This window comes from Podarcis liolepis, assembly GCF_965112155.1.
Source record: "Podarcis liolepis genome assembly, chromosome: 5".
Classification (NCBI taxonomy): Eukaryota; Metazoa; Chordata; class Lepidosauria; order Squamata; family Lacertidae; genus Podarcis; species Podarcis liolepis.
In genome coordinates this window covers 21,436,617-21,459,982 of record NC_139556.1, presented here as the reverse complement: position 1 = coordinate 21,459,982, position 23,366 = coordinate 21,436,617, and the positions used below count along the sequence as shown (strand labels likewise).

Here is a 23,366-nt window from a genome sequence, read left to right as displayed (position 1 = left end):
CTTTGCTCCCGTTGAAAATGTATTTTAGTCCCTTTTGTAAATCTCACAACATCTTGAGGGTACCCAGGGGCCTGAAATTTGGCATGCAAGTAGTCCAACATCAGAAGACCCCTGCTGGATCAATGCAAAGACCAATATAGTCCAGCATCCTCTTCTCCCAGTGGCCAGCCAGAAGCCCCAGTGGGGGGAAACACAAGCAGCACTCTCCCTACCTGCAATAGCCGGCAACCGGTATGCAGATAGACTGCCTCTGAGAGTGGAGTCCCGATATTAAAAAGGTAAAGGGACCCTGACCATTAGGTCCAGTCGTGACCAACTCTGGGGTTGCGGCGCTCATCTGGCTTTACTGGCCGAGGGAGCCGGTGTACAGCTTCCGGGTCATGTGGCCAGCATGACTAAGCCGCTTCTGGCAAACCAGAGCAGCGCACGGAAACGCCGTTTACCTTCCCGCTGGAGCGGTACCTATTTATCTACTTGCACTTTGACGTGCTTTCGGGGGGAAGAAAAGGAATGCAGACAGGTCTGAAACTAGGTTTGTACTTTGCCGAGTTGGGTTTGTTCCTTGCTCTGCTGAGTGTACGCATCTCAACAAGCTAAGCAAAAATTTTCGTTGCCTCAAGCCTATAGCACCAGGACATAATTTGTTTTCTACAGTTCTCCTGTAGTATGTACCCCTCAGACACTCTACATTTTTTCTTTTCTTTTCTAATAATCCAAGTCATTTCTGTAAAATGATTGTAAATACGAAACGGACAGTGAAGATGCGGTGGAACAAAGTTTAAAAAAGGTAAAGGACCCCTGACAGTTAAGTCCAGTCGCGAACGACTCTGAGGTTGCGCCGCTCATCTCGCTTTACTGGCCGAGGGAGCCGACGTTTGTCCGCAGACAGTTTTTCCTGGTCATGTGGCCAGCATGACTAAGCCGCTTCTGGCGAAACCCAAGCAGTGCACAGAAATGCTGTTTACCTTCCTGCCAGAGAGGTACCTATTTATCTACTTGCACTTTGAGGTGCTTTCGAACTGCTAGGTTGGCAGGAGCTGGGACCGAGCAATGGGAGCTCACCCTGTCGCAGGGATTCGAACTGCCAACCTTCCGCTTGGCAAGCCCAAGGCTCAGTGGTTTAGACCACAGCGCCACCTGCGTCCCGGAACAAAGTTAGCCGCAGGAATATTGACCACCTCGCCGTTTCTAATTGCGCTTCCTCTACAGATAATAGTCTGGGGGGAAACCTGACGTTCAAAGGCAGTCTATTAAAAATAGTAAAATGTGAAAAACCTTATAAGATGATAGCAAGACCCGGCCTTAACAAAGAAGCCTGAAGTAGGGCAGCTATCACTAAGATTGCAGCCTCTGCAGATGACAGATGTAGCAAGGTCAGCAGGAGATATGAAGGTGTCTTCAACACACAGTAGGAACAGCATTAAAAGCCTCCAATTCATCAATACCTTCCACATAATTGCTTCACCTCCCACAGGAAAAAGGGTTACCCACAGTATCATCACAGCACGAAGCTTGCAAAACTCAGCATGGTTTTTGGGTTGTTGTGGGGTTTTTAAATCCAGGTTATGAAAGGCTGATACTTATTTGGGCTGTGCTTTAAACACACATTTGTTCTGAAGAACACATTTGATTTTCAAACTGGGAGAATGTGAAAAGGAGAGACATAGAATTGTTTGTAATACTTTGATTTTTTCCATTTCTTTCTTAAAAATCTTCAAACCAAGTCCTTGACGAACCTTTAAAAAAGTCTGTAAGGCAGGCCAGGATGAGAGGCATCCCAGAGGTTTATGGGTGAGCTGACATTTGAACCTCATAATTTACATTCCTAACCACTACACCACATTTCTATCCCCATAGCCACAAAATTGTTCTTAACTTGCAGATACGGGGCATCTCCAGACTTTCGCCATTTTGCAGGAGAGATTAAAGTGCATACTTGGAAATTTAGCTTTGCACTCTGGCACCCTGGCACAACAAACCCACCTTTGAATCTAACCTGTGTAAATTTTGTGTGAGAAAATCAGGATGAATGTTCAGTAAGTTCTCTTAGAGAACCCATCATCTCAGCTTATAACAGTCTTTGGCTCATAATAGCAGTCCTTTCTGATACTATTTAGAACAGCCTTCCCCAACCTGGTGCTCTCCATCTGTATTAGACTACAAATCCCATCATGCTCAGTTAGCATGGGGTAAAATCAGAAAGATTTGCCTAATGGATCTTGCAGCACCATAAATTCCTCTGGTCATTTAAAAATCAGAAAGGATGAAAGCACGAGTCTGTGCCTCACTAAGTTTACCAACTCCTCATCTGGGGAGATCATCTGGTTCTTTAACATCTCCAAGACAGGAAGGGTTTCCACAGGGGCGGCCATATTCCATTTCTGGAAATACTTCATCCTTTATTGTGAAACTCCGCTCTTAAACAGGATCATGAGGCCCATGCCTGGAGAGAACTCCTTATGTGGGAAGAATTGCGCCAGATGAAACCCTTCTCTTACAGTACTGAGAATGGAAAAGGCACACTGCTAGACCTCCTCACAGCAAACAGTGCACCTCAAGCGTCCTCTTCAGGCATTGGTTGAATGCGGCAGAGCTATTTTGCCTGTCCTCCCAAGCTCACCCTCTCTCATTAGAGCCCTTTGCATCCAAGGAGGCTTCTCAACCACGTTGGGAGCCTCCATGGCTGCAAAACACCACCCACTGCAAAAGTTCACCCTCATCGCAATAGGAGCAGTTGTTGTACCCATCTTGACTTTTCCCTCAGATTAGGCTCAAACAGGGATTAGGTTCCACAATGCAAATGGTTATTTCTCAGGTATCTGAAGCCAAACTGCCCTCCCCTTCACCAACCACCATAGAAAAATAAGTGGGAGAACGCTATGCTACCACAGTTGTACCACAACTCTCCTCCTGTCCTAGGCCCTGTGCAAGTTTTTCCTGATCTTCAATCTGTCTTTTAGCTCTCTGCACAGAAGCTGTGCCTGTGGGGGAAATACTGCTTGCTACACTAGTACGTTCCTCTGAATTGGCAGGTGCCAATAACTTATTTACTCTATACAGCATCCAATTTGACTTTGCACCAAATCCATTGGACCCTTTTAAATATGTTTATTCAAGCAGTTAATACTGTGGAATAAGGATGAAACATTAATACATTTTTTTTTAAGAATACAACCAAGCGACCACTCTGCTTTATTTAATACAGTGGTACCTCGGGTTAAAAACACTTCGGGTTACAGACTCCGCTAACCCGGAAGTAGTACCTCGAGTGAAGAACTTTATCTCAGGATGAGAACAGAAATCGTGTGCCGGCGGCACAGCGGCAGTGGGAGGCCCCATTAGCTAAAGTGGTAGCTCAGGTTAAATAGTTTCAGGTTAAGAACGGACCTCCGGAACGAATTAAGTTCATAACCAGAGGTACCACTGTATAGAGAAAGAGAATTTGGGAGCCTCCCGGTGTTGTTGGACGGCTCTCATCATCCCTGCCCATTGGTCATGCTGGCGGGAGCTGGAATTCAGCAACATTTGGGGGAGGGGAGGGGAGGTGAAGCCATGGTTTTATATTGCTGGAGAGAACGTGCCTTCTGCAGTATTGTTTAAAGAGAGACTGCCTCTTTGGCTTCAGCTGCTGTGGTTACACTTCCCTCTAGTGACAACTAGCAGAATACAAAATGCTTCTTTTAAGCAGAACTGCATTTTAGTGTCTTTTAAACCTTTCCTGCCTTATTTTCCCATACAGCTATTCAAAGCATGGCTTGTAAATTTCATAAAGCTTACATTTTACGAACGTGAAGTTGAGCAATGTTTCACCAACAGCAAGTCAAAGTTTGTTTTTAATATTACTGCTAGTAGAAGCGAGTATTGGGACTCTGAACTGCATAAGAAAGACTAACCAGCCTGTCCTCCTGCAATAATTCTGTGCAGCGTTACTGCTGGCATACAGTACTACCAAATGTTTACCAAGAGCACATCCAAAGGTCTTTTTTGGTGTGCAGGGGAGAAAGAGGTTAGCATCCTTCTGTCTGAGGAGACAATGAACGAGGGCACCCTTGCAGGGGTAATAAACTGAATTTCCTTTTTTTTTAAATCAACATCTTCCAAAACTATTGCTTTGATCCCTCCTCTGGAAATACACTTGCAAGAGGTGTAACTTGTCAGAAGTCATTTGCTGTACCACAGTAGCCTTAGACCTCAGAGCATCACACATCAGCAACCTTCTTGAGACCTAACCTGACAGGCCATATTAACCCGTATACAGATGCAGTAACAGGGGGAAACTTTTTTTTAACCTGCTGGATTTCCCTGAAAGAAGTTGGGAATCTTTCTAAGCTGCTCTCACGGCAACATATTGAACCCAAAGCATTGTTTGACAGGAAACATGACACTACTAAATCTAGTAATTCCTGAACTCAGGAGCAAGACACTTCCATTTATGTGAACTCACAAACATAAAGTACATTGGCTTCAACAAATTTAAAACCTAAAAATACACTGGCCACATGTCAAAAAGAAGCTGTTTCTTCTATAAATAACTATTCAGTCTTTTTTTTTTTGCCGTTTCCTTCTCAGCAGAAAAGCTACCCCAAATATGTTGACACAAGTGAGTGAGACACTTCAAGAGGTAGCACATTGGGAAAATCTGGTGTGAAGGGCTAATTGCCATTTTCTTAGTAATTAGGTCCCAGAGGCATCATTACCACATCAGACCCATCAACTGAAAAGCACTTTCAAAAAAAGAAAGTGAAGACTCTTGCAGCTGCTGAAGAGATTGCGCCAATGCTGAGGAGGTTATAGGTTGAGTTCCCTATCGAGAATGTTTTTCTTCATGTTCCATGTGATTTTAAAAATATCCTTTCAGAGGACCCCTTTTGTATCAGCTCATCTGCTAAGGAGCACCTGAGCGTCAACCTGAGAAACCCACTGAAGCGTAGAATTTTTAAAGGCGTGTTCTGTGACAGTTCAAGTTGGAGGCACTGACAAGTCTCTAGTCCTCATTGCTATAACCAAAGAATGAGACCCAGAACACATCACTCTCTTGTAATTGCACACTGCAGAAAGATCTGCAGTACAGTGGAACCTCGGAAGCCGAACGTCTTCAAACTCTTAACGTTTCGGCTCCTGAACAATCAAAAACCAGAAGTGATTGTTCCGGTTTTCAAATGATTTTTGGAAGCCAAACGTCCAGTGTGGCTTCCGATCGGCTGCTGCCGATCGGAAGCCGCGCCTTGGTTTTAAAACTGCTCCAGGAGTCAAACAGACTCCCGGAACGGATTAAATTTCAAAACCAAGGTACGTCTGTAGTGTGGAGGAATCTTTCAATGAAGCGTGGGGTTCCTCAAACTGCTTGAAAACCACTTCTCTGCACTATCACAAAGCATTGTGGGAAACTTTTGAGGCAGGGCGAGAAGAAAAAAAAATAAGTGTTGCCATTTACACCAGTAGTTCCTTATTATGCAGCTTATATAACTTTGAGGCTGAGGAAACTTCACAGTACTAAAGATGAGAGGAGCTGCATATTATGGGTGGGAAGGAGTACTAGGAAAGCTGATTAAGAGACAAAAGTAGCAAGCAGAAACAAAACAAAATAGGGAGTTCCCTGAAAAACTAGGTCTCGGGCAGAACTACATGCAGAGTTGACACAGGGAGGGTTGTGCAGGAGATATTGGGGGGAGCAGGGCATACAGGGGAATTCTGATGGCTCGTTGCTTGTACTGTCAATTGTACCACTGTGACCTATAAAATCTAATGAAAGCAGCATACAAGGTCAGAATTTCACATTGAGTTTTGATCCAACAAGCCAATTCTCTGGCTGTATGTTTCTAGGCTAGCGTAACCATCTTATGCATAAAGCCTAATTCCCCACTCAATCCCTACTCAAGGCACAAGACCTTCCAATCTGATTAACCGCCAGGGCAACAGTAAGAGATACTTTTCTTTCTTTATTTTTTTTAACCTACAGATCTGAATTATGCTACATTTATCAAGTAAATTCTAGGAGCCCATCATTTGAGTTTTCACAGAATTTATTTGACCGGAATGCAACACAACAGTACAATCTCCATATATTTTCTGCCAGGATAATTTAATTTCTGTAAAGGAAAGGGAAGAGAATGTCAGTCAATATCGTGCACTAAATATACGTTCGTTTTATAAAGCTAAGGAATTCTCCCCCCACCAACTGTAAGTAAATAAATTTTGACAAGCATGTCTAAAAGGGATTTTTCAATTGTGTGGCAATTTCAATCCAGGCAGTTGCCCCAACTGTTCAGAAGACTCTGAAGATAATGTGGGGGGCATTTTAGCTTTGACTGCTCTGCCCACCTCTTTCCCCAAGCCTTGAAGATGGGAGGAGTTAGGCTGTGCTGAGGAGCCAGATCACTCCCCACAATACCCTTCAAGGAAGAACTACTCCCTGCTGCAGATATTTATGATAGTTACTGTGACATGCACCTAAAGGAGGTTTTTAAAGAACCCCAATGAAGGAAGTTAACCATCAGTTATCAGACAGCCTTCAGGAGGAATGAACTTCTGAAGAGACTAGCAATAAGCAGGTCCCTCAGCAATGAAGGATGGATGTACTTTTACCTGTTAAAATCCACTGCTGGCTCACTGTAAGAAAGAGAGAAAAAGATGTCAGTACATCTTTAATCACATCATTTTCATTTAAAAGACAAGACAACCCCTTTAGGCTATGTACCATTGTTTTTACACTACTGGATGGCACCTACAGTGGTGCCTCGCAAGACGAAAAGAATCCGTTCTGTGATTCTCATCTAGCGGTTTTTTCGTCTTGCGAAGCAAGCCCATTGACGGATTAGCACTATTAGCGGCTTATCGGATCAACTGATAAGCGGCTTAGCGGCTTAGAAAAAGGGGGGGGAGGGGAAAAAACCTGCAGGAACTCGCAAGACATTTTCGTCTTGCAAAGCAAGCCCATAGGAGATTCGTTTTGCAAAGCACCTCCAAAACGGAAAACTCTTTCGTCTAGCGAGTTTTCCGTCTTGCGAGGCATTCGTCTTGCGGGGCACCACTGTATTTCCATACCTTACATGTATACAGAATTAATTTTAGTTGTAGCCTTGGGCTAACTAAAGAATCAGGCCCAGAATCTTATTAGCAGGCTTCCTGTTTCAGTTGTGTCAAGACCCAAGTTTGCAGCATAAATAGTACAGCGATGAAACACAAAGGATTAGGTGAGAAAAAGTCAAGTTGCAGGACGATTTTGAAGGTGAGAGAAAATAGCCACAGTTACTTAGGAGCTGGCTGCTTGTCAAGTGAATAGCTTAAGAAGCAGTTTGCCACGGTTAAGGGTAAGTTGTTCGCAACTTAAGGGGGATTATTGCAAACTAGACAAAAGGCGAACAATTCCTTGCCTCCCACTACTAAAAAGAAGCTTCTCACAAAAAACCAGGACACTTACTAGATAAACACATATCAATGTACAAGCCTAAGTGGTATGATAAGGTCTACTATACAAGGATTCAAATACTTTGTGTGCATTTGCAATTATATTTAGAATATGCAATTGCTAATATGCAGCAGTGAGCCACACTATGTGACCTATGTAACAGCATCAGGCCATATTCCTCTCTACAGTGGTACCTCTGGATGCAAACGGGATCCGTTCCAGAGCCCCGTTCGCATCCTGAGTAGAACGTAACACGCGTCTGCGCGTGTCGCCACTTCCACGCATGCGAGTGACGTCATTTTGAGTGTCTGCGCTCCATTACTTCCGGGTCGCCACAGAGCGTAACTTGAAAATGCTCGACATGAAGCACATTTAACCCGAGGTATGACTGTGCTCCATAGCTCAGCAGCCACTAGAATACAGGAAAGTATAGATAAACTGAGGGGTTTGTGGTCCTGATCCCCACTCAGTTTTCCACCTTTACAGGCACATCAGCAGTGTTGTTAAGTTTCACTTTAAGTTATACATGAATGGAACAGTTCCAAGGAAGACTTTACAATCTATGAGATAGGGAAAGTGCCTTGTGAAGGTATTGTGATGCCTAAACCTATGTTGTTTGTTCTCATATGGTTGTAAGCCAAAATTGAAGCAGGCAGGCTCATGGTGTAGCATCACAGAAAAGGAGAAACAAGGATGCTGGTGTGAAGACTTCCTTAAGCAGATGCAGTCTTGCACCTGAAGCAGTGTGGGGGACACCTGGATAATGGGACTGTTCTGTGCTTGTGGTGAAGCAGGAGGTACATTTAACTATTTGAAAGCCTCAGATAAAAGTTAAAGCCTAGAACAATAGGAGTTTTTATAGTGTATGAATTGCCACTTGCATTAAAAAAGAAAAGAGGACTAAATCCTCACCATTCAACAGAAGGGAACAGGATTTCGAATGTTTTAGTTACCAACTTGTTCAGCTATAAGCAGTTCTCACATGTAAATTCAGCCTGCAATGTAGTGTTTTTATAAGCAGAATATTTGCCTTGATGTATGGTTAGCCTGAAGCATGAAACTTCACCACGCTTTCAAGAAGGTTGTTGCACACTGAGAACATGCAACATACATTTTAGACATCTAGGGCCACACTTGTTCTCAATACGGGGGATGCTACTCAATTTGTACATGTTGTATATTAACTACAGCACATTTAAGCTTACAAACCTGCCTGATACTACAGCAAAGTATTTCCTACTGGAAATTAAAATCTATAGAGGCAGGAAAACTTTGTTCCAAAGCAAAAACACACAGACAAAAGCAAGGGAGCATTAGGAAGTCAAGCAAGTGATGCATAATACACGCAATCACATCCATGCTTATTCTCGGTACCTGCTAGGCACTTCATTTCTGATCAACAAGAATCCCAAGAAAGTAGGAAAAAAGGTGAAAGTAAAGGATTACTACTAATCAAAAGATTGAATTTACAGTAAGTCAGTCATTTAATGAAAAGTTTGAACTCAAGGCTATTTAAAATCCAAATTTAAACCATGCTTATGTTAAAAATGCCTACTGGGTTTAAGTCTGATTTCTGCACTGTTATATGTTAAGCAAAACTTGTATTCAACTTGAATGCTCCACGTTTCAACTCCATTAAATGCCAGGAAGTGTTTTTCTATTTACCTGTACCCACTTTACTGAGGGACATTTCAAGTCTCATTTAGTTGCCATTAGTATGTGCTAATTTGGAGGGTAAGGCAGGACAGGATGGGGTCAGGCAAGATCTAATTTAGCTACGCAAGAGGGAAAGGGTGGGAAAAAGACACTCCAAAACACTCCATCTTCAGATGAAGACTTTGGAGACTAGGTACTGTTACCTTTTTACTTTGTTATCTACTAAGTAATAAGAGATGCACAAAAGCTAAACTACTTGAGAAGCTAAGAACTACGCAGCATCTCAGCGTTACCTTCTGCAATCCAGAAGTAAAAGTTGAAATTTGAAAGAAAAGGAAAAGGTTATTTTTGTCATGAAACATCCAATATAGTTACAACAATGACTGCGCTTATGAGCACTGATGGGTTGAACTTACCTTCTTGCCAGCTCCAACATTTGCTTTAGCTGTTCCTCTGACTTTCTTCATCCTGTTCTTACGTTCTTTACGCTGTTTCCTTGAAGTCTTTTTCTTTTCATACAAACCATGCTAGTAAAAGGAAAGCAAAGTAAATCACTCAAAGTACACACTGGCATTTAACCTTGGACAGTCATAAAAAGACATCCAGTCCAATCCTGCTGCCAATGCAGGAAATCCACTACAGTGGTACCTCAGGTTACAAACTTAATTCAATCCAGAAGTCCATTCTTAACCTGAAGCGTGCATTCCCTACATAGGCCTCCCGTGGCCCCAGAAGCAGATTGTGTGAATATCCCGGGGAAAAGTTCGCAACCCAGGACACCTACTTCCGGGTTTGCGGAGTTCGTAACCCAAAGCGTTCATAAGCAGGACAGTTCGTAACCCGAGGTACCACTGTACAACATCCCTGGTAGGTGGACATTCAGTCTCTACTTAAAAATGTAACAAAGCAGAGCGCACCAGCTTCCAAGGCAGTTGACTCCAATACTGAACAGCTTGTAAAATGCTTTTTCTTCTCATTTGAACCCAATACAGTCATACCTTGGTTTTTGAACAGCTTAGTTCTCAAACATTCTGGCTCCCAAACGCCACAAACCCAAAAGTGACTGTTCCGGTTTGTGAACTATTTTTGGAAGCCGAACATCCGACGGGGCTGCCGCAGCTTCCATTCAGAAGCTGCACTTTGGTTTCCGAACGTTTTGGAAATTGAACAGACTTCCGGAATGGCTACTGTTTGACTTCCAAGGTACGACTGTAATTCAGGTTGTGGCCTCTGAAGCGACATAAGGCAAATTCACTCTCTTATTTATATGACAACCCTTCAAAAGTTGAAGATGGCTCTCATTATTATGTTCTAAACTCTAATCAAGGCTCAACACACCCAAATCATTTGAGCCTTTCCTCACAAGACTTGGTAGCCAGGCCTCTTATGATGTATGTAGGCACACTAAAAAGTGGCGATGTTGACAATTTCAGTAGAAGAGGAGGAGTTTGGATTTGATATCCCGGTTTATAACTATCCGAAGGAGTCTCAAAGCGGCTAACATTCTCCTTTCCCTTCCTCCCCCACAACAAACACTCTGTGAGGTGAGTGAGGCTGAGAGACTTCAGAGAAGTGTGACTAGCCCAAGGTCACCCAGCAGCTCCATGTGGAGGAGCGGAGACACCAACCTGGTTCACCAGATTATGAGTCTACCACTCTTAACCCCTACAGCACACTGGCTTCTAGTAGAGTGTAATGGCAAGTATTTATAGGAACATGAAGTTGTTACAAGTTAAACATGGGAGAATCGTGGAATTGTACACAGTTGGAAGGGATTACAAGGGTCTTCTAGTCCAGTACCCTGCAATGCAGGAATCTTTTGCCCAATGTTGGGCTCAAACCCACAGCCCTGACATTAAGAGCCATCCAAACTGAGCCATCCAAACTGAGCACAGCATCTGCTTTGCATGAAAAGGTTCGCTGCAATGAGGGGACGGACAAGATACACATAGATATAAACAAAATACTGATGTTATCAATATCAACCTTCTTAATACCACTAAGTACAACAATAGTTTAAGATACCATTTTGACAGGAAGAGTGTATCTTTAGCAGAACAAACGCTTCAAAAGGTCCCAGAAAGAAAAACTATTTAGCACGACCACCCCAGTCTTTCCAAAGAAGGTAAACAACCAAAGAAGCCTACCCTGGCTAGTCTGTGCTTTGGTTCATTTTTCTTTGCATAGTCGAGGGAATCGTAGATCATGCCAAAGCCTGTTGTCTTCCCACCTCCAAAATGAGTCCTGAAGCCAAAGACGAAAATGACATCTGGGGTTGTCTTGTACATTTTGGCCAACTTTTCACGGATTTCAGTTTTGGGAACAGTGGCCTTTCCAGGATGAAGAACATCTATCACCTATACAGAATTGACAAAACATTAAACACTTTTAATGTATTGGGGGGGGGGGGAGACCTATGAATGCAAAGAGCTTCACAAAAGTTACTATTTGTGAGCTACTTTATTTTGTCACACACATGTAGGCCCTAAACATCCTCTACGGAAATCCAGCTGTCCCCCAGCACTGATGTTATTCAGGTGGCAATAAAAAAACCTATTTATATTTACATGGCGACGCGGGTGGCGCTGTGGGTAAAACCTCAGCGCCTAGGACTTGCCGATTGCATGGCCGGCGGTTCGAATCCCCACGGCGGGGTGAGCTCCCGTCATTCGGTCCCAGCTCCTGCACACCTAGCAGTTTGAAAGCACCCTTAAGTGTGAGTAGATAAATAGGTACCGCTGTATAGCGGGAAGGTAAACGGCGTTTCCGTGTGCTGCTCTGGTGCTGGTTCGCCGGAGCAGCTTCGTCACGCTGGACACGTGACCCGGAAGTGTCTGCGGACAGCGCTGGCTCCCGGCCTCTAGAGTGAGATGAGCACACAACCCTAGAGTCTGTCAAGACTGGCCCGTACGGGCAGGGGTACCTTTACCTTTTACCTTTATATTTACATACTTTTTGCACATAGTGCAGATGGCAGTCATGCAAAAAGCTACTGGGTAGGTTTCACCTAATGTCAGTGGAAGAACTTTACAAGGGCTTCTTTAATAGAGCTTTCCTCCCTTTGGAATTGGTTCCAAGGAGTTGGGAGAAGCCCCAAATAGCATGTGCGGCAAAATGTTCTCTCTGGCAAACCAATGTGCTGGTGCAGAGGAAACATGTAAAATAGCAAAACGAATGAATTCCACCAAGTGATTGTGCTATACTGGTTTTCTTTATATGCAATGCAGTTTAAGGACTTTTCTGTCATTTAAGACTGCTTCAATATCACAAGAAGTGTAAACCACAAGGCAAAACATGCACATCAGAGTACAAGTTGCTCCTAGCACAGTGGTAGCAATGCCCTGTGTGGGACATATATATTAGGATGCAATATAAACTTTTGAACATGGGAATGAAAAGCAGTACTGAAACATTTGTTAGGGGAAAATTCAGGTTCCACTGCCACATTCTGGAATATAGCTAGTAATTTCTTTAGCTTCTAGTCTTCCTGTACAAAGCATTCTTAAGTTCAGAGTCTATTACAGCTAGCTTCAGTTGGAAGGTGAGATCACTGGTGTTCAAATATATATTAACTTATGAACTAGAAAGTTAACAATACATTCAACATATAAATGAATAAAAGATTGATAAATCTGAGTAGCCCTTGTTTATCCTCACATAGAAACATTGACAAACTGGCTGGGCCATTCCAGCTTTCCAATGCACTCCTTGCTATGCCACAGTATGTTATCATGCCAAAATATAACATTAACAGAGCATGACAATTTATCAGATATTTTAGTAATCTAGAAGAAAACTTCTTGATAACCATTCAAGAAACTTTGCTTATAACTGCAACTCAATATATTAACACAGCAACAAAAACAGATCAACACACTGTAGCGTCCCAAAATATAATGCTGTATTACTAATTAATCCAGGAAAAAACACTGCAGTTATTTACCAACCTCAGCTTTAACACAGACATAGAACTTTATGTACGTGAAAATTAGGCTATGATTATGAATGAATCAAATAAAAGTATTAACACATCTGCCTCACCATCTGCTTACGCTGAAGCAGCCTGTTGGTCATGAACTTCCTTGTTCGGATGGTGACTGTGTCGTTCTGCAACAAAAAAACCAAATTCCAAGACACCGTTTGTATTAATGTCTGCCAGTGCAACGATTTGAAGCTACCTTAAAGTGCCAAATTTCAACTATTTTTAAAGGGAGGGGTATAAACTGCTACCTACCCCCACCCTGCCTCTGAAGTTTAGGCAGATATGAAATGAAACAGTAAGATAAAATAGCGATTCATTGAACTGGTAGCCCTTCCATAAATCCGGCGCCCTCCAAGTGGTTGAGATTCCCAAATCTCGCCAGCCCCGGCCAGCACGGCAAGGGATGGTGGAAACTGGGGATACAGAAACAGCAGCAGCACTTTGGCAGAAAGCTGATACAGGAGAGGGCATTTTGATATAACACACACACCGCCATCCCCGTTTATTGGTAGACCAGGCCGCACACTAAGCCCGAAAGCAGAGCGGTGGAGGGGGGGAGTGCGCCGTTCAGAGCGCGAGCCGGACCCCTAAAACTCCCTCCTCCCGCCCAATAACCGGCCCAGCACAACCAGAAAGCCCCGCTGAAGGGAGAGCAGCCGCTCGGAAGGCCAGCGGGCAAAGGATGGCGCGAGGCTAATTCGGATTGAAGCCGCCTCTCCCAGGGAACTCGGGGGAGCCCGACGAGAACTCACCATCTTGGCGGCGTCTCCGGCAAAAGGAAGGAAGGAACTTTCGGCAGCCAATCATATAGCGGCGCTCGCGCGGAGGAAAAGGAGGCGGGCCTTCGCGTCCAAAGGGGAGGGCACAGAAAACGCGTCGACGGAAGTCGACGGGCGACCATAGAGACTTCCGAGTGTCGGTACGGATGCCTGGGTGACCTCTTTACTAAGAAAGAAAAGAAACTCGTTTCCAAATCGCTGACCTGCGTGTCGGCTTTTCTTTGTATCGTGAGGACAAGCAATGTCGGCTTTAAACCCTTTAAGGTTGCCTGTCATAAGGCACCGCTCGCCTGCCAGCTAATCTCACAGCTTCACTTGATAGATGACTGTTATATATTCAATATCTATGCCGCCTTTCGTCTGAAGAAACACAGGGCGGTTTACAGTAGAAAAACACAAAAATTGCAGCTTGCTGTAAGAATGGACAACAACTATTAAAAGATGACCTGGATATTAAGCAAGTTGTGGCAATAGGAAGAAGAGGTGGACGTATGCTCGCAACGGGAGTGGGAAACCTGATTTTAAGAAATTGCATTACATTAAAGTCATTTGGACGGATTTGTAATAATTTGGAAAACTAATAAAAATATTATTAAAAAGAAAAACACAAAAATACATACCATAAGAACAAACGAATGCACACACTTTAAAAGGCCACAATAGACGGTTTAATCAGCAAAAAAATATTTTGCAATACGAAAGTACCAAAATGCGCAATATAGTTGTGGTTCCAAACCGCCCTGCGATCCTCGGGTGTTGGGAGCCGTAGAAATTCAATAATAATAATAATAATAATAATAATAATAATAATAATAATAATAATAATAATAATACAACTTTCTCTGGTCTGGGGCGGCTGGTAGGCGGGTCCCCCCGCACGCGCGCGCGCTCTCACCTGCGCGCTCTCCTTCCCTTTCGTTGCACCTCCGGCCATTAGGTGGCGCTGCGACGCCGGGTGGCTGCGGCTCCGAAAGCGGCCACCCTTCGCGGCGACGCACGACGCACGCGCCCGATGCCCGTCTGCCGGCTCCGGTGTGCAGCTCGCTCAGGGGAAGGAGGAGGCGGCGGCGTTGGCTCCGCACGGCTCCGTTCTCTTTCCTTGCGCCGTCCCCGGGCGAGAGAGGGGAACCGCCGCCATGGTGAAGGAGCAGTTCCGCGAGACGGACGTGGCCAAGAAGATGTAAGCGGGACTCGGGGGGCGGCGAAGAACAAGCTTGCCAAGTTTGGGGGGCGAGGAAAGCGGTCCGTTGAGTGGTGTGGAGGGGAATGTTGCAGCAGCACGGGAGGCACCTTACAGAGAGCCCCTTTTGGAAAGCAGAAGGGATCATTTATTTTTATGTATTTATTTTGAAAATGATTTTTATTTGATTTTACAAGCGTAGAGTTATAACAATACCAAGTACAAATATCCACATTTAGAGAGTTCTCCGAATCTCCAGACTTCCCAGCATCCCCCTCCCCTTATTGTCAGCATTTTCAACTGCATATTATTTCATAATCCATATTTTGTATCTGTCCATAATTGTCCACAGTGGTTGTTACATTACAAGTGTTATTCAAATCCTGCTATTGTTTTCATCTGCTTACATTGGTCTCCTAAGTAAATTATAAAATTTCCCCATTCTTTCTTAAAGTTTTTGTCTTCTTTCTTTATCCTGGGATAAATCTATTTTTAGCTCAGCCAAAAAAAGAAAGAAAAGAAAAAGGAAGTATTTTGGAAATCTAAATAGAAGCAATTTTGTTTACATTAGATGGCTATATTTTCTGCTTGCATTTTCTTTTTTGCAAGTGTAGCTTGCCCTGGGACTTTATTAGGGTGGGGAATAAAGTAAAATAGTACAAAAAAGTAATTTTCTGTAGTATTTAAACATGCCTTCCTCTTGTAGTCAGCATTTTCCCTTGGTTGTAGGATTCTGTGGTTCTATATTATGCATGTTGACTTGGCAGCAAGTCCCATATAAGTCTGCGTGAGGTTTGCATCCTTATACACAGAGTTTCTTTGGCCTGTGCCCTCAAGAAAGTATGGTACTTCCTTACACAGCACATAGTTTAAAGGATGGAACCTGCTCCCACAGGATGACCGCCAACCTAGATGGCTTTAGAAGAGGATTAGACAAATTTGTAGAGGGCTGTCGATTGCTGCTAGCCATGGTGGCTATGCTCTGTCTCCACAGATGTAGGCAGCAATGCTTCTGAATACAATTAAGTTTGTAACTGGAGTTGCCACTGTACCAACCAGTTGCTGGAAGTCACAGGAGGGGAGAGGGCTCTTGGGCTCGAATCTTGCTTGCTGGTTTCCCACAGGCAATCTACTTTTCCACAGTGTAACGTAGAGTGAGCTCCTACTTCTTGTTTCTTGCCTCACTTCACATTATGACAGATAGACTATAGAAGGGAAGAGGATAAGATCCAGCTATTAAACTCAAGCATCCTTGCTGTCTGTGTACATGAGTGCTTGTTTATGGTGTCGGGGTATGTGCAATACACAGGAAAATATGTGTTTTTAATTCATTTTTTGGCTTAGTCTTGAGCTAGCCAAATAAGGCTTCGTGTCTTATGTGAATCGTACATTTAAGGGAGACTCTTGACCAATATTGGAGATTACAATGGGTGGTCTGTTGGGGCCAGGCCACTCATGGCTTTATATGCTAAAGTCCGCACACTGAATTGTGCTTAGAAGGCTGCAAGATATAAATACAGAAGTCTGGTGTGCTGGATTCTTGGTATTGCTTACTTGTCAGAGGCAAGTCACACTCTGTATAAGCAGAGACTTCAAAATAGTCATCCAGCGTATCTCCATTTTGTGATATATCTGGTGGTGTTTTCTGTTCTAGAAGCCACATCTGCTTTGGGATGAAGTCTCCAGAAGAGATGCGACAGCAGGCTCACATCCAGGTGGTTAGTAAAAACCTATACAGTCAAGACAACAATCATTCACCTCTGCAGTATGGTGTACTGGACCATCGAATGGTAAGACCTTTTGTTGTTCAATCATATCCCACAATGCAAAGTAGTATAAAGTATCTCTAGTTAGAAAGGATCTGGGTTGCAGGACTTTGAAAAAACTCAACCTGTGGAACTGCTGTCAGGCAGTGGAGATAGGCGAGAGATGGGTGACTTGACAAGATAAAACAGCTTTGGGTGCTTACATTCCAAAAATGTTTCTTTATGAACCCATTACTTTCAGATCATATCAGTCTTTTCTAGTGTGCAAAATGTATGTTGATGAAAAACTTACTTGAGGTCTAGAATTGTAGGCTAAAATAAAGCTTGATTTCTGTAGTCTGGTTTTCTTTTGCTGAAAAGAAGAGCACTTGTTATGCACGCTTATTTGTGGCTAGATAATTGTGTGTGGATGCATGTGTGTGTGGACTTGCGAGAACTAAGATCCTTGTGAGTTCTAAGATTACAAAGGAGTAATAAAGCCATATACCCCCTGTGACACATAATTAGTAGTGGGGTGTCATCAGAGAGCAGCTTGACAATATCTTATCTATTTAATTTGATTTATTAAATTTCTATACTACTCTTCATCTGAGAACCACAGTGCAGTTTACAATATAAAAACCCAAAAAATACATAACATAGTAGCAAACAAAAATAATGCACACAGAGAAAGTGTGTGTGTGTTTAAAAGATTGTTTAATTAGTCAAAGTCCTGAGAGAAGGGGAATATTTTTGCCTGCCACCTAAAGATACGTAGAGAAGGCGCCACTGTTACTTGTTTTATGCATTTCTACTCCCAAGGGTACGAGTGAGAAGGATCGTCCCTGTGAAACTTGTGGAAAGAATCTGGCGGAGTGTTTGGGTCATTATGGCTACATTGACCTGGAGTTGCCTTGTTTCCATGTGGGGTACTTCAAAGCCGTGATAGGCATTTTGCAGGTAAAGTTGCATTTCATGTCAAGGACTGGAGATGACAGAGATTGAGGGACACTTGACATGCTGTTCCTGTTGTGGGCCATTGCCTGTGATAATGTCCTCTGATAGGAGACCAGGGTTCAAATTCCCATTCAGCCATGAAGATCACTGGGTGACTTTGGGTCAGTCATTCTCTCTCAGCCTATCCTACCTCTCAGGGTTGTTGTCAGGGTAAAATGAAGAGGAAGAGAACTATGTATGCTGCCTTGGACTAGAAATTAATTACAGTACTGTGCTTACCTGATGTTCAATATATAAAGTTTCTGAGTAGTTATTATTAATGAAGTGCTCAGTAGAATAGACTTCTTCCCCCCCCCCCCAAAAAAAACAGCATTCATATACAGTGGTGCCTCGCAAGACGAAAAGAATCCGTTCTGTGATTCTCTTCGTCTAACGGTTTTTTCGTCTTGCGAAGCAAGCCCATTGACGGATTAGCGCTTTTAGCGGCTTATCTGCTGATCGGATCAGCTGATAAGCGGCTTAGCGGCTTAGAAAAAGGGGGGGAAAGGGAAAAAAACCAGCAGGAACTCGCAAGACATTGTCGTCTTGCGAAGCAAGCCCATAGGAAATTCGTTTTGCGAAGCACCTCCAAAACGGAAAACTCTTTCGTCTAGCAAGTTTTCCGTCTTGCGAGGCATTCATCTTGCGGGGCACCACTGTATATATATTTGGGCTTTTGCCATTTCCTTAGATTTACTGCATAGCATAGCTTTGAAGAAGAATACATGACAGGAAGCTCAACTCATTCAGCCTTCCACAGTGTCCCTGTATGTGCATATAAATTTATGGAGTGTTCAAAGGTGTATTGGTTGACGGCAAATTGGGTTTTTTGCTTCTGCTCTAGATGATTTGTAAGACCTGTTGCCGTATCATGCTGACCTTTGAAGAACAGAAACAGTTTTTAGATTATCTGAAGAGACCTGGCTTGACCTACCTCCAGAAACGGGGTTTGAAAAAAAAGATCTCTGAAAAGTGCAGAAAAAAGAACACCTGCCCGTATTGTGGGGCTTTTAATGGTGAGTGCATTAATCTGCCCTTTGGTCCTTAAGCAACTTGAGTCTGGAACCGCTTAAGAACTTGAGAGCCTTACGGATCAGGCAGGGGACCACCGGGACTAGCATCCTGTTTTCACAGTGGCCAGCTAGATGCCTATGTGAAGCTTGCAAGCAGGGATCCAAGTGCAAGAGCTCTCTCTGCTCTGCGGTTTCCAGCAGCTGGTATTCAGAAGGGTTCAGAAATACTTCACGGACAGATAGGCAGTATAAGACTGCCTCATATTATCACAGGTATTTGGTTATAAGGTAAAGGGACCCCTGACCGTTAGGTCCAGTCGTAGCCGACTCTGGGGTTGCGGCGCTCATCTTGCTTTTTTGGCCGAGGGAGCCGGTGTACAGTTTCCAGGTCATGTGGCCAGCATGACTAAGCCACTTCTGGCAAACCAGAGCAGAAACGCCGTTTACCTTCCCGCTGGAGCGGTACCTATTTATCTACTTGCACTTTGACGTGCTTTCGAACTGCTAGATGGGCAGCAGCAGGCACCGAGCAACGGGAGCTCACCACGTCGCAGGGATTCAAACCACTGACCTTCTGATCAGCAAGTCCTATAATAATAATAATAATAATAATTTATTATTTATACCCCGCCCATCTGGCTGGGTTTCCCCAGCCACTCTGGGCGGCTTCCAAAAGAATATTAAAATACTATGATACATCAAAGGTTTAACCCACAGTGCCAACCGCGTCCCTATTTGATTATAGATAGTGTCTTATTTTTGTTGTTGTTGAGATTTTTCTATGTGCTTGTCACTCTCAGCTTTTAAAATTGTTGCTTGACTTTAAGAGTCGCTGCAATTTCTTGGTTGCTGTTTTATAGCCGAGATTATGTAATGCCTGGAAAAAACCAATTTGAACCAAACATTCTTAGTCTTAGTGACTAAACCACAATACAGTAACCTTATTCTACTGAAGGTTTTGGTCGGTGTGTCTCCTGTGCTCCTCATTTTTTCCTCTTTTTTTCTAATTCTGTTTGTAAAACATTGAGCATGACTCTGGAGTGCTGACCAATGTAAATTATTAAAATGCAAAAATGTGTGTGCAAATTTTCTGGATCTTCTTGTAGGTACTGTAAAGAAGTGTGGCTTACTGAAGATAATCCATGAGAAATACAAGACGACGAAGAAGATAATGGACCCCATTGTGTCTAACTTCATACAGTCCTTTGACACCGCTATAGAACATAATAAAGAGATTGAATCCCTACTGGGGAAAGCCCAGGTAAATAGTAAGAAATCTGTACAGTCTTGTATTGTTTCAGTTTTCTCTTCCTTTGGGAAGGGGGATTTCTCTTAGGTTGAAACAAACCAAGGATTTATTTATTTTTTTGCAAAAGCATTTCTTGATGCTTAGTGCCTAGAGGATGGTAGCCTATCTTAGTCATGTTTTTGCTCTGCAGCAGGGTGGATTTGATTTAAATCAAATCAATTTAAACATTATATCATATTGTCAGGGGTTCAGGAGCAGAGGCGAGGGCAAGGGAGGAAACAGAGAGCGAGGGCGAGGAGTCCGAAGAAAAGATGAGTGACGATGACGACCCAAGATCTCCGAGCCTGTCCAGTGAATCAGAAGATTCACAGAAAGGAGCGCCAGTGGCCAGAGCAAGGGGGGAGCTTAGGGGGACACCCCAGGAAGAAGGGTCCAGAGAGGGTTCAGAGGGCAGCAGTTGGAAATCGGGGCCAGCGTCACCAACAGAGCGCAGTGGGGAGGAAAGGCGCCAGGTATCGAGCTCTGGCAGCTCGCAGCAGGGGGGAGGGCATGAGTCAGGAGTGGCCACACCTCCATCGGAGAGCGAAGAAACGGTCAAGCGGAAAGTGGAAGGTTGGGCGCGCGCGCCAAGTTCAAATGCACCGGAAGGCGGCGCAGTGAGCAGCCCGGAAAGGGAGCCAGGTCCTAAAGCCCGACGCAAGGAGACAGGAGGGTCCGGGGGGTCAGCGTCAGAAGAGTCCAGGAAGGAAGAGACCACGGGGGGCAGAGGGACCCAGAGGAGAACGGTCAGGCGGAAAAGGTGGAGTAAGCCTAGGGTATTAAGTTGGTGTACAAGGGGCGGAGACTCAGACGGAGCTTCGCCGGTCTAGCTTATAAGACGTAGAGCTGCACGCAGCAGCTTGGAAATGGAAACTGTAACTCAATAAAGACTTTTATAAAGTGAACGCTGGCTAGCGTGATCCTCTGTGAGCTAGGATCTGAGAGCAGCTCTGACACATATGTATCCATTTTTGTTAACTGATGTGGTTAAACAATTTTTTAAAAAAATTAGCACACATGAAAATCTTAAAACAAATCCTTATTTCATGATGGATAGCCTTTGGACTATAATGTAACTTAAATAGAAAACTATATTTGGAACGATTTTTTCTCGAAAAACATTGTATATTAAAAATCTGATTTAAATAAAAAAAAATCCAGTTATTATTTTATAAATCATAGATTTCTATCCACCCTGCTCTGCAGTGTTCAGTAGCAGACAGCACAGCAGGGCTTTGCCTTTTATTCAACCTCCCTCCCCCCTAGACACTGCTGCATACAGGGAGGGATAAGTTCGGTATGGAGCATACATGCCAGCAGAGCCAATCGGGTGCTTCTGCCACCAAATTTGCACCATATTAACCTCACCACTTCCCTGCCCCTCTCCACCCAGTATGCAACAGTGATTCGGAGGGAGGGGGGTCAGGTAAGTGACGCAGCCTCCCTCTGCCATCCGCTACTCGTAGCATTTATAAAACCAGTGAAGTGCCTTCTCTTGTCTACCCAACCTACAGATGGTTCACAACACCTTAAAAGAAGTTGGAGAGATTGTAGCGTAGCAGCTGAGTGTGTGGCTTTCTTGCAAAACCCTAGATTAAAAGCATTTCCAATTTAGTATGCAATCTTACACTTAGCTGGGAGCAAGTCCCATTGAACTTAGGCTTACTTCTGACAGTTGCATTGTTGCAGGGGGGGGGGTTAGCAGCAAGCCTGTAAGAGCTTGACTGCGTGTGATCCTTGAGAATTTGGTTTGAGATGGTCAGAGTTGGGATTCTGAGGCTCTAGGAATCACTAGTCTAAGGAGGTCCCTTATCATTTCTCTAATAATGGTTGCCATGTGTGAGAGATGATGAGTGGGTGGCGACGAAAAGCCAGACATTCTTATTTTCTTGTCACGGAGGGAGGAAATGTAGCACAGGAGTCCGTGAAAGTACATGTGTTGTTGTACCAAAATCACTGAGTTATTGTGTGGGCTGACTCACTATAAATCTTGGCTGCCGCTCGAAGAGCTGAATGTTCACTTTGCACGGTCTCCCAACTGCTGTAATCGGCTTGAATTTTGTCAAGGAAAGCTTTTAGCCTTGTGTGTCTCCTGGTAGCAGCCTGCAATTCCATTAGATGCCCTGCCTCATACTCTTAAAACAGTTGTGTCTGGGCAGCTAGTGTTCTTGGCCTTCATAAGCAAATACGCAGTCTAGACTCTGGGTTCTGTGTGTGTATGAAGCCACATATACTTGAAGTGTGTGGACACAGTAGTTCAGGGGTCAGCAAACTTTTTCAGCAGGGTGCCGGTCCACTGTCCCTCAGACTTTCTGGGGGGCCAGACTATATTTTGAAAAAAATATATGAATGCATTCCTATGCCCCACAAATAACCCAGAGATGCATTTTAAATAAAAGCACACATTCTACTCAGATAAAAACACCAGGCAGGCCCCACAAATAATCCAGAGATGCATTTTAAATGAAAGGACACGTTCTGCTAATGTAGAAACATGCTGATTCCCGTCCGTGGGCGGGATTTAGAAGGCGATTGGGCCAGATCCGGCCCCCGGGCCTTAGTTTGCCTACCCATGCAGTAGTTGTTAGCATGTTCTTTCGGCTGACTGGAATGTGTCCTTGGACTATGACAATGCTATTCCTTGCCTGGAAGGTTCCTTTGCATGTGTGTAGAAACCTCTGATTTATGTGTGGCTGGCTTGTAGCCTACTGTACAAAGTACAGTACTTTAGACCGTTACTCTACCCACTTTTTTCCACGCGACGGTCACCTCCAGACTGGATTATTGTAACTCGCTCTACGTGGGGCTGCCCCTGAGACTGACCCAGAAACTCCAGCGGGTGCAGAATGCCGCAGCGAGACTCCTTACGGGGTCTTCGCTGCGGGATCACATTCATCCAGTGCTATACCAGCTGCACTGGCTCCCGGTGGAGTACAGGATCAGGTTTAAGGTGCTGGTTTAAACCTTCAAAGCCCTATACGGCCTAGGACCCTCGTATCTACGGGACCGCCTCTCCTGGTATGCCCCACAGAGGAACTTACAGTCTTCAAATAAAAACATCTTGAAGGTCCCAGGCCACAGAGAGGTTAGGCTGGCCTCAACTAGAGCCAGGGCTTTTTCGGCTGCGGCTCCAACCTGGTGGAACGCTCTGTCACAAGAGACAAGGGCCCTGCAGGACTTGACATCTTTCCGCAGGGCCTGCAAGACAGCTGTTCCACCAGGCCTTTGGTCAGGGCGCAGCCTGACTCCCTCCTTTGGCAATCTTTACAATACTTTAGTTTATGGTTGCCATCAATTTTGATTTTAATTAATTCTTATG

At 44.1% G+C, this 23,366-nt stretch overlaps 2 protein-coding genes across 6 annotated transcripts in view; one reads left to right on the top strand and one right to left on the bottom strand.

Annotated features, from left to right (window-relative positions):
• Window positions 1-6,005: 6,005 nt before the first annotated feature.
• RPS24 (ribosomal protein S24) lies at window positions 6,006-14,759 on the bottom strand. Of its 2 annotated transcripts, XM_083502943.1 has the most exons (8): window positions 14,721-14,759; window positions 13,799-13,991; window positions 13,106-13,171; window positions 11,212-11,421; window positions 9,481-9,591; window positions 8,783-8,800; window positions 6,586-6,609; window positions 6,006-6,089 (listed from the first exon to the last, which is right to left on the bottom strand). In XM_083502943.1, exons 2-6 carry the CDS (start codon window positions 13,799-13,801, stop codon window positions 8,795-8,797), a joined length of 396 nt encoding a protein of 131 aa, XP_083359069.1. In that variant the 5' UTR covers window positions 13,802-13,991; window positions 14,721-14,759; the 3' UTR covers window positions 6,006-6,089; window positions 6,586-6,609; window positions 8,783-8,794. The 2 variants fall into 2 exon arrangements, with proteins under 2 accessions (XP_083359069.1, XP_083359070.1); XM_083502944.1 differs by lacking the exon at window positions 8,783-8,800.
• A 6-nt stretch (window positions 14,760-14,765) lies between these two features.
• POLR3A (RNA polymerase III subunit A) overlaps window positions 14,766-23,366 on the top strand; it is a 52,948-nt gene continuing 44,347 nt past the window's right edge. For 2 of the 4 annotated variants that reach the window (XR_014525898.1, XR_014525899.1), the window contains exons 1-5: window positions 14,810-15,005; window positions 16,660-16,795; window positions 17,573-17,710; window positions 18,591-18,762; window positions 19,866-20,020. Coding sequence is in view for 2 of the 4 variants with exons in the window: in XM_083502369.1 (XP_083358495.1) it covers window positions 14,962-15,005; window positions 16,660-16,795; window positions 17,573-17,710; window positions 18,591-18,762; window positions 19,866-20,020 (645 nt within the window). In the remaining 2 variants the exon portion in view is untranslated. Of the gene's footprint in view, window positions 15,006-16,659; window positions 16,796-17,572; window positions 17,711-18,590; window positions 18,763-19,865; window positions 20,021-23,366 lie in introns of all 4 variants that reach the window. The other 2 variants (XM_083502369.1, XM_083502368.1) reach the window with 2 other exon arrangements.

Excerpts from the sequence above, each read along its gene's own strand:
- RPS24 (XM_083502943.1), bottom strand. Across the intron at positions 11,422-13,105 it reads TGCTTCAGCGTAAGCAGATG|GTGATAGATGTTCTTCATCC; the intron begins GTGAGGCAGATG and ends AATTCTGTATAG. Across the intron at positions 9,592-11,211 it reads CAAAGCACAGACTAGCCAGG|CATGGTTTGTATGAAAAGAA; the intron begins GTAGGCTTCTTT and ends TCCTTTTACTAG.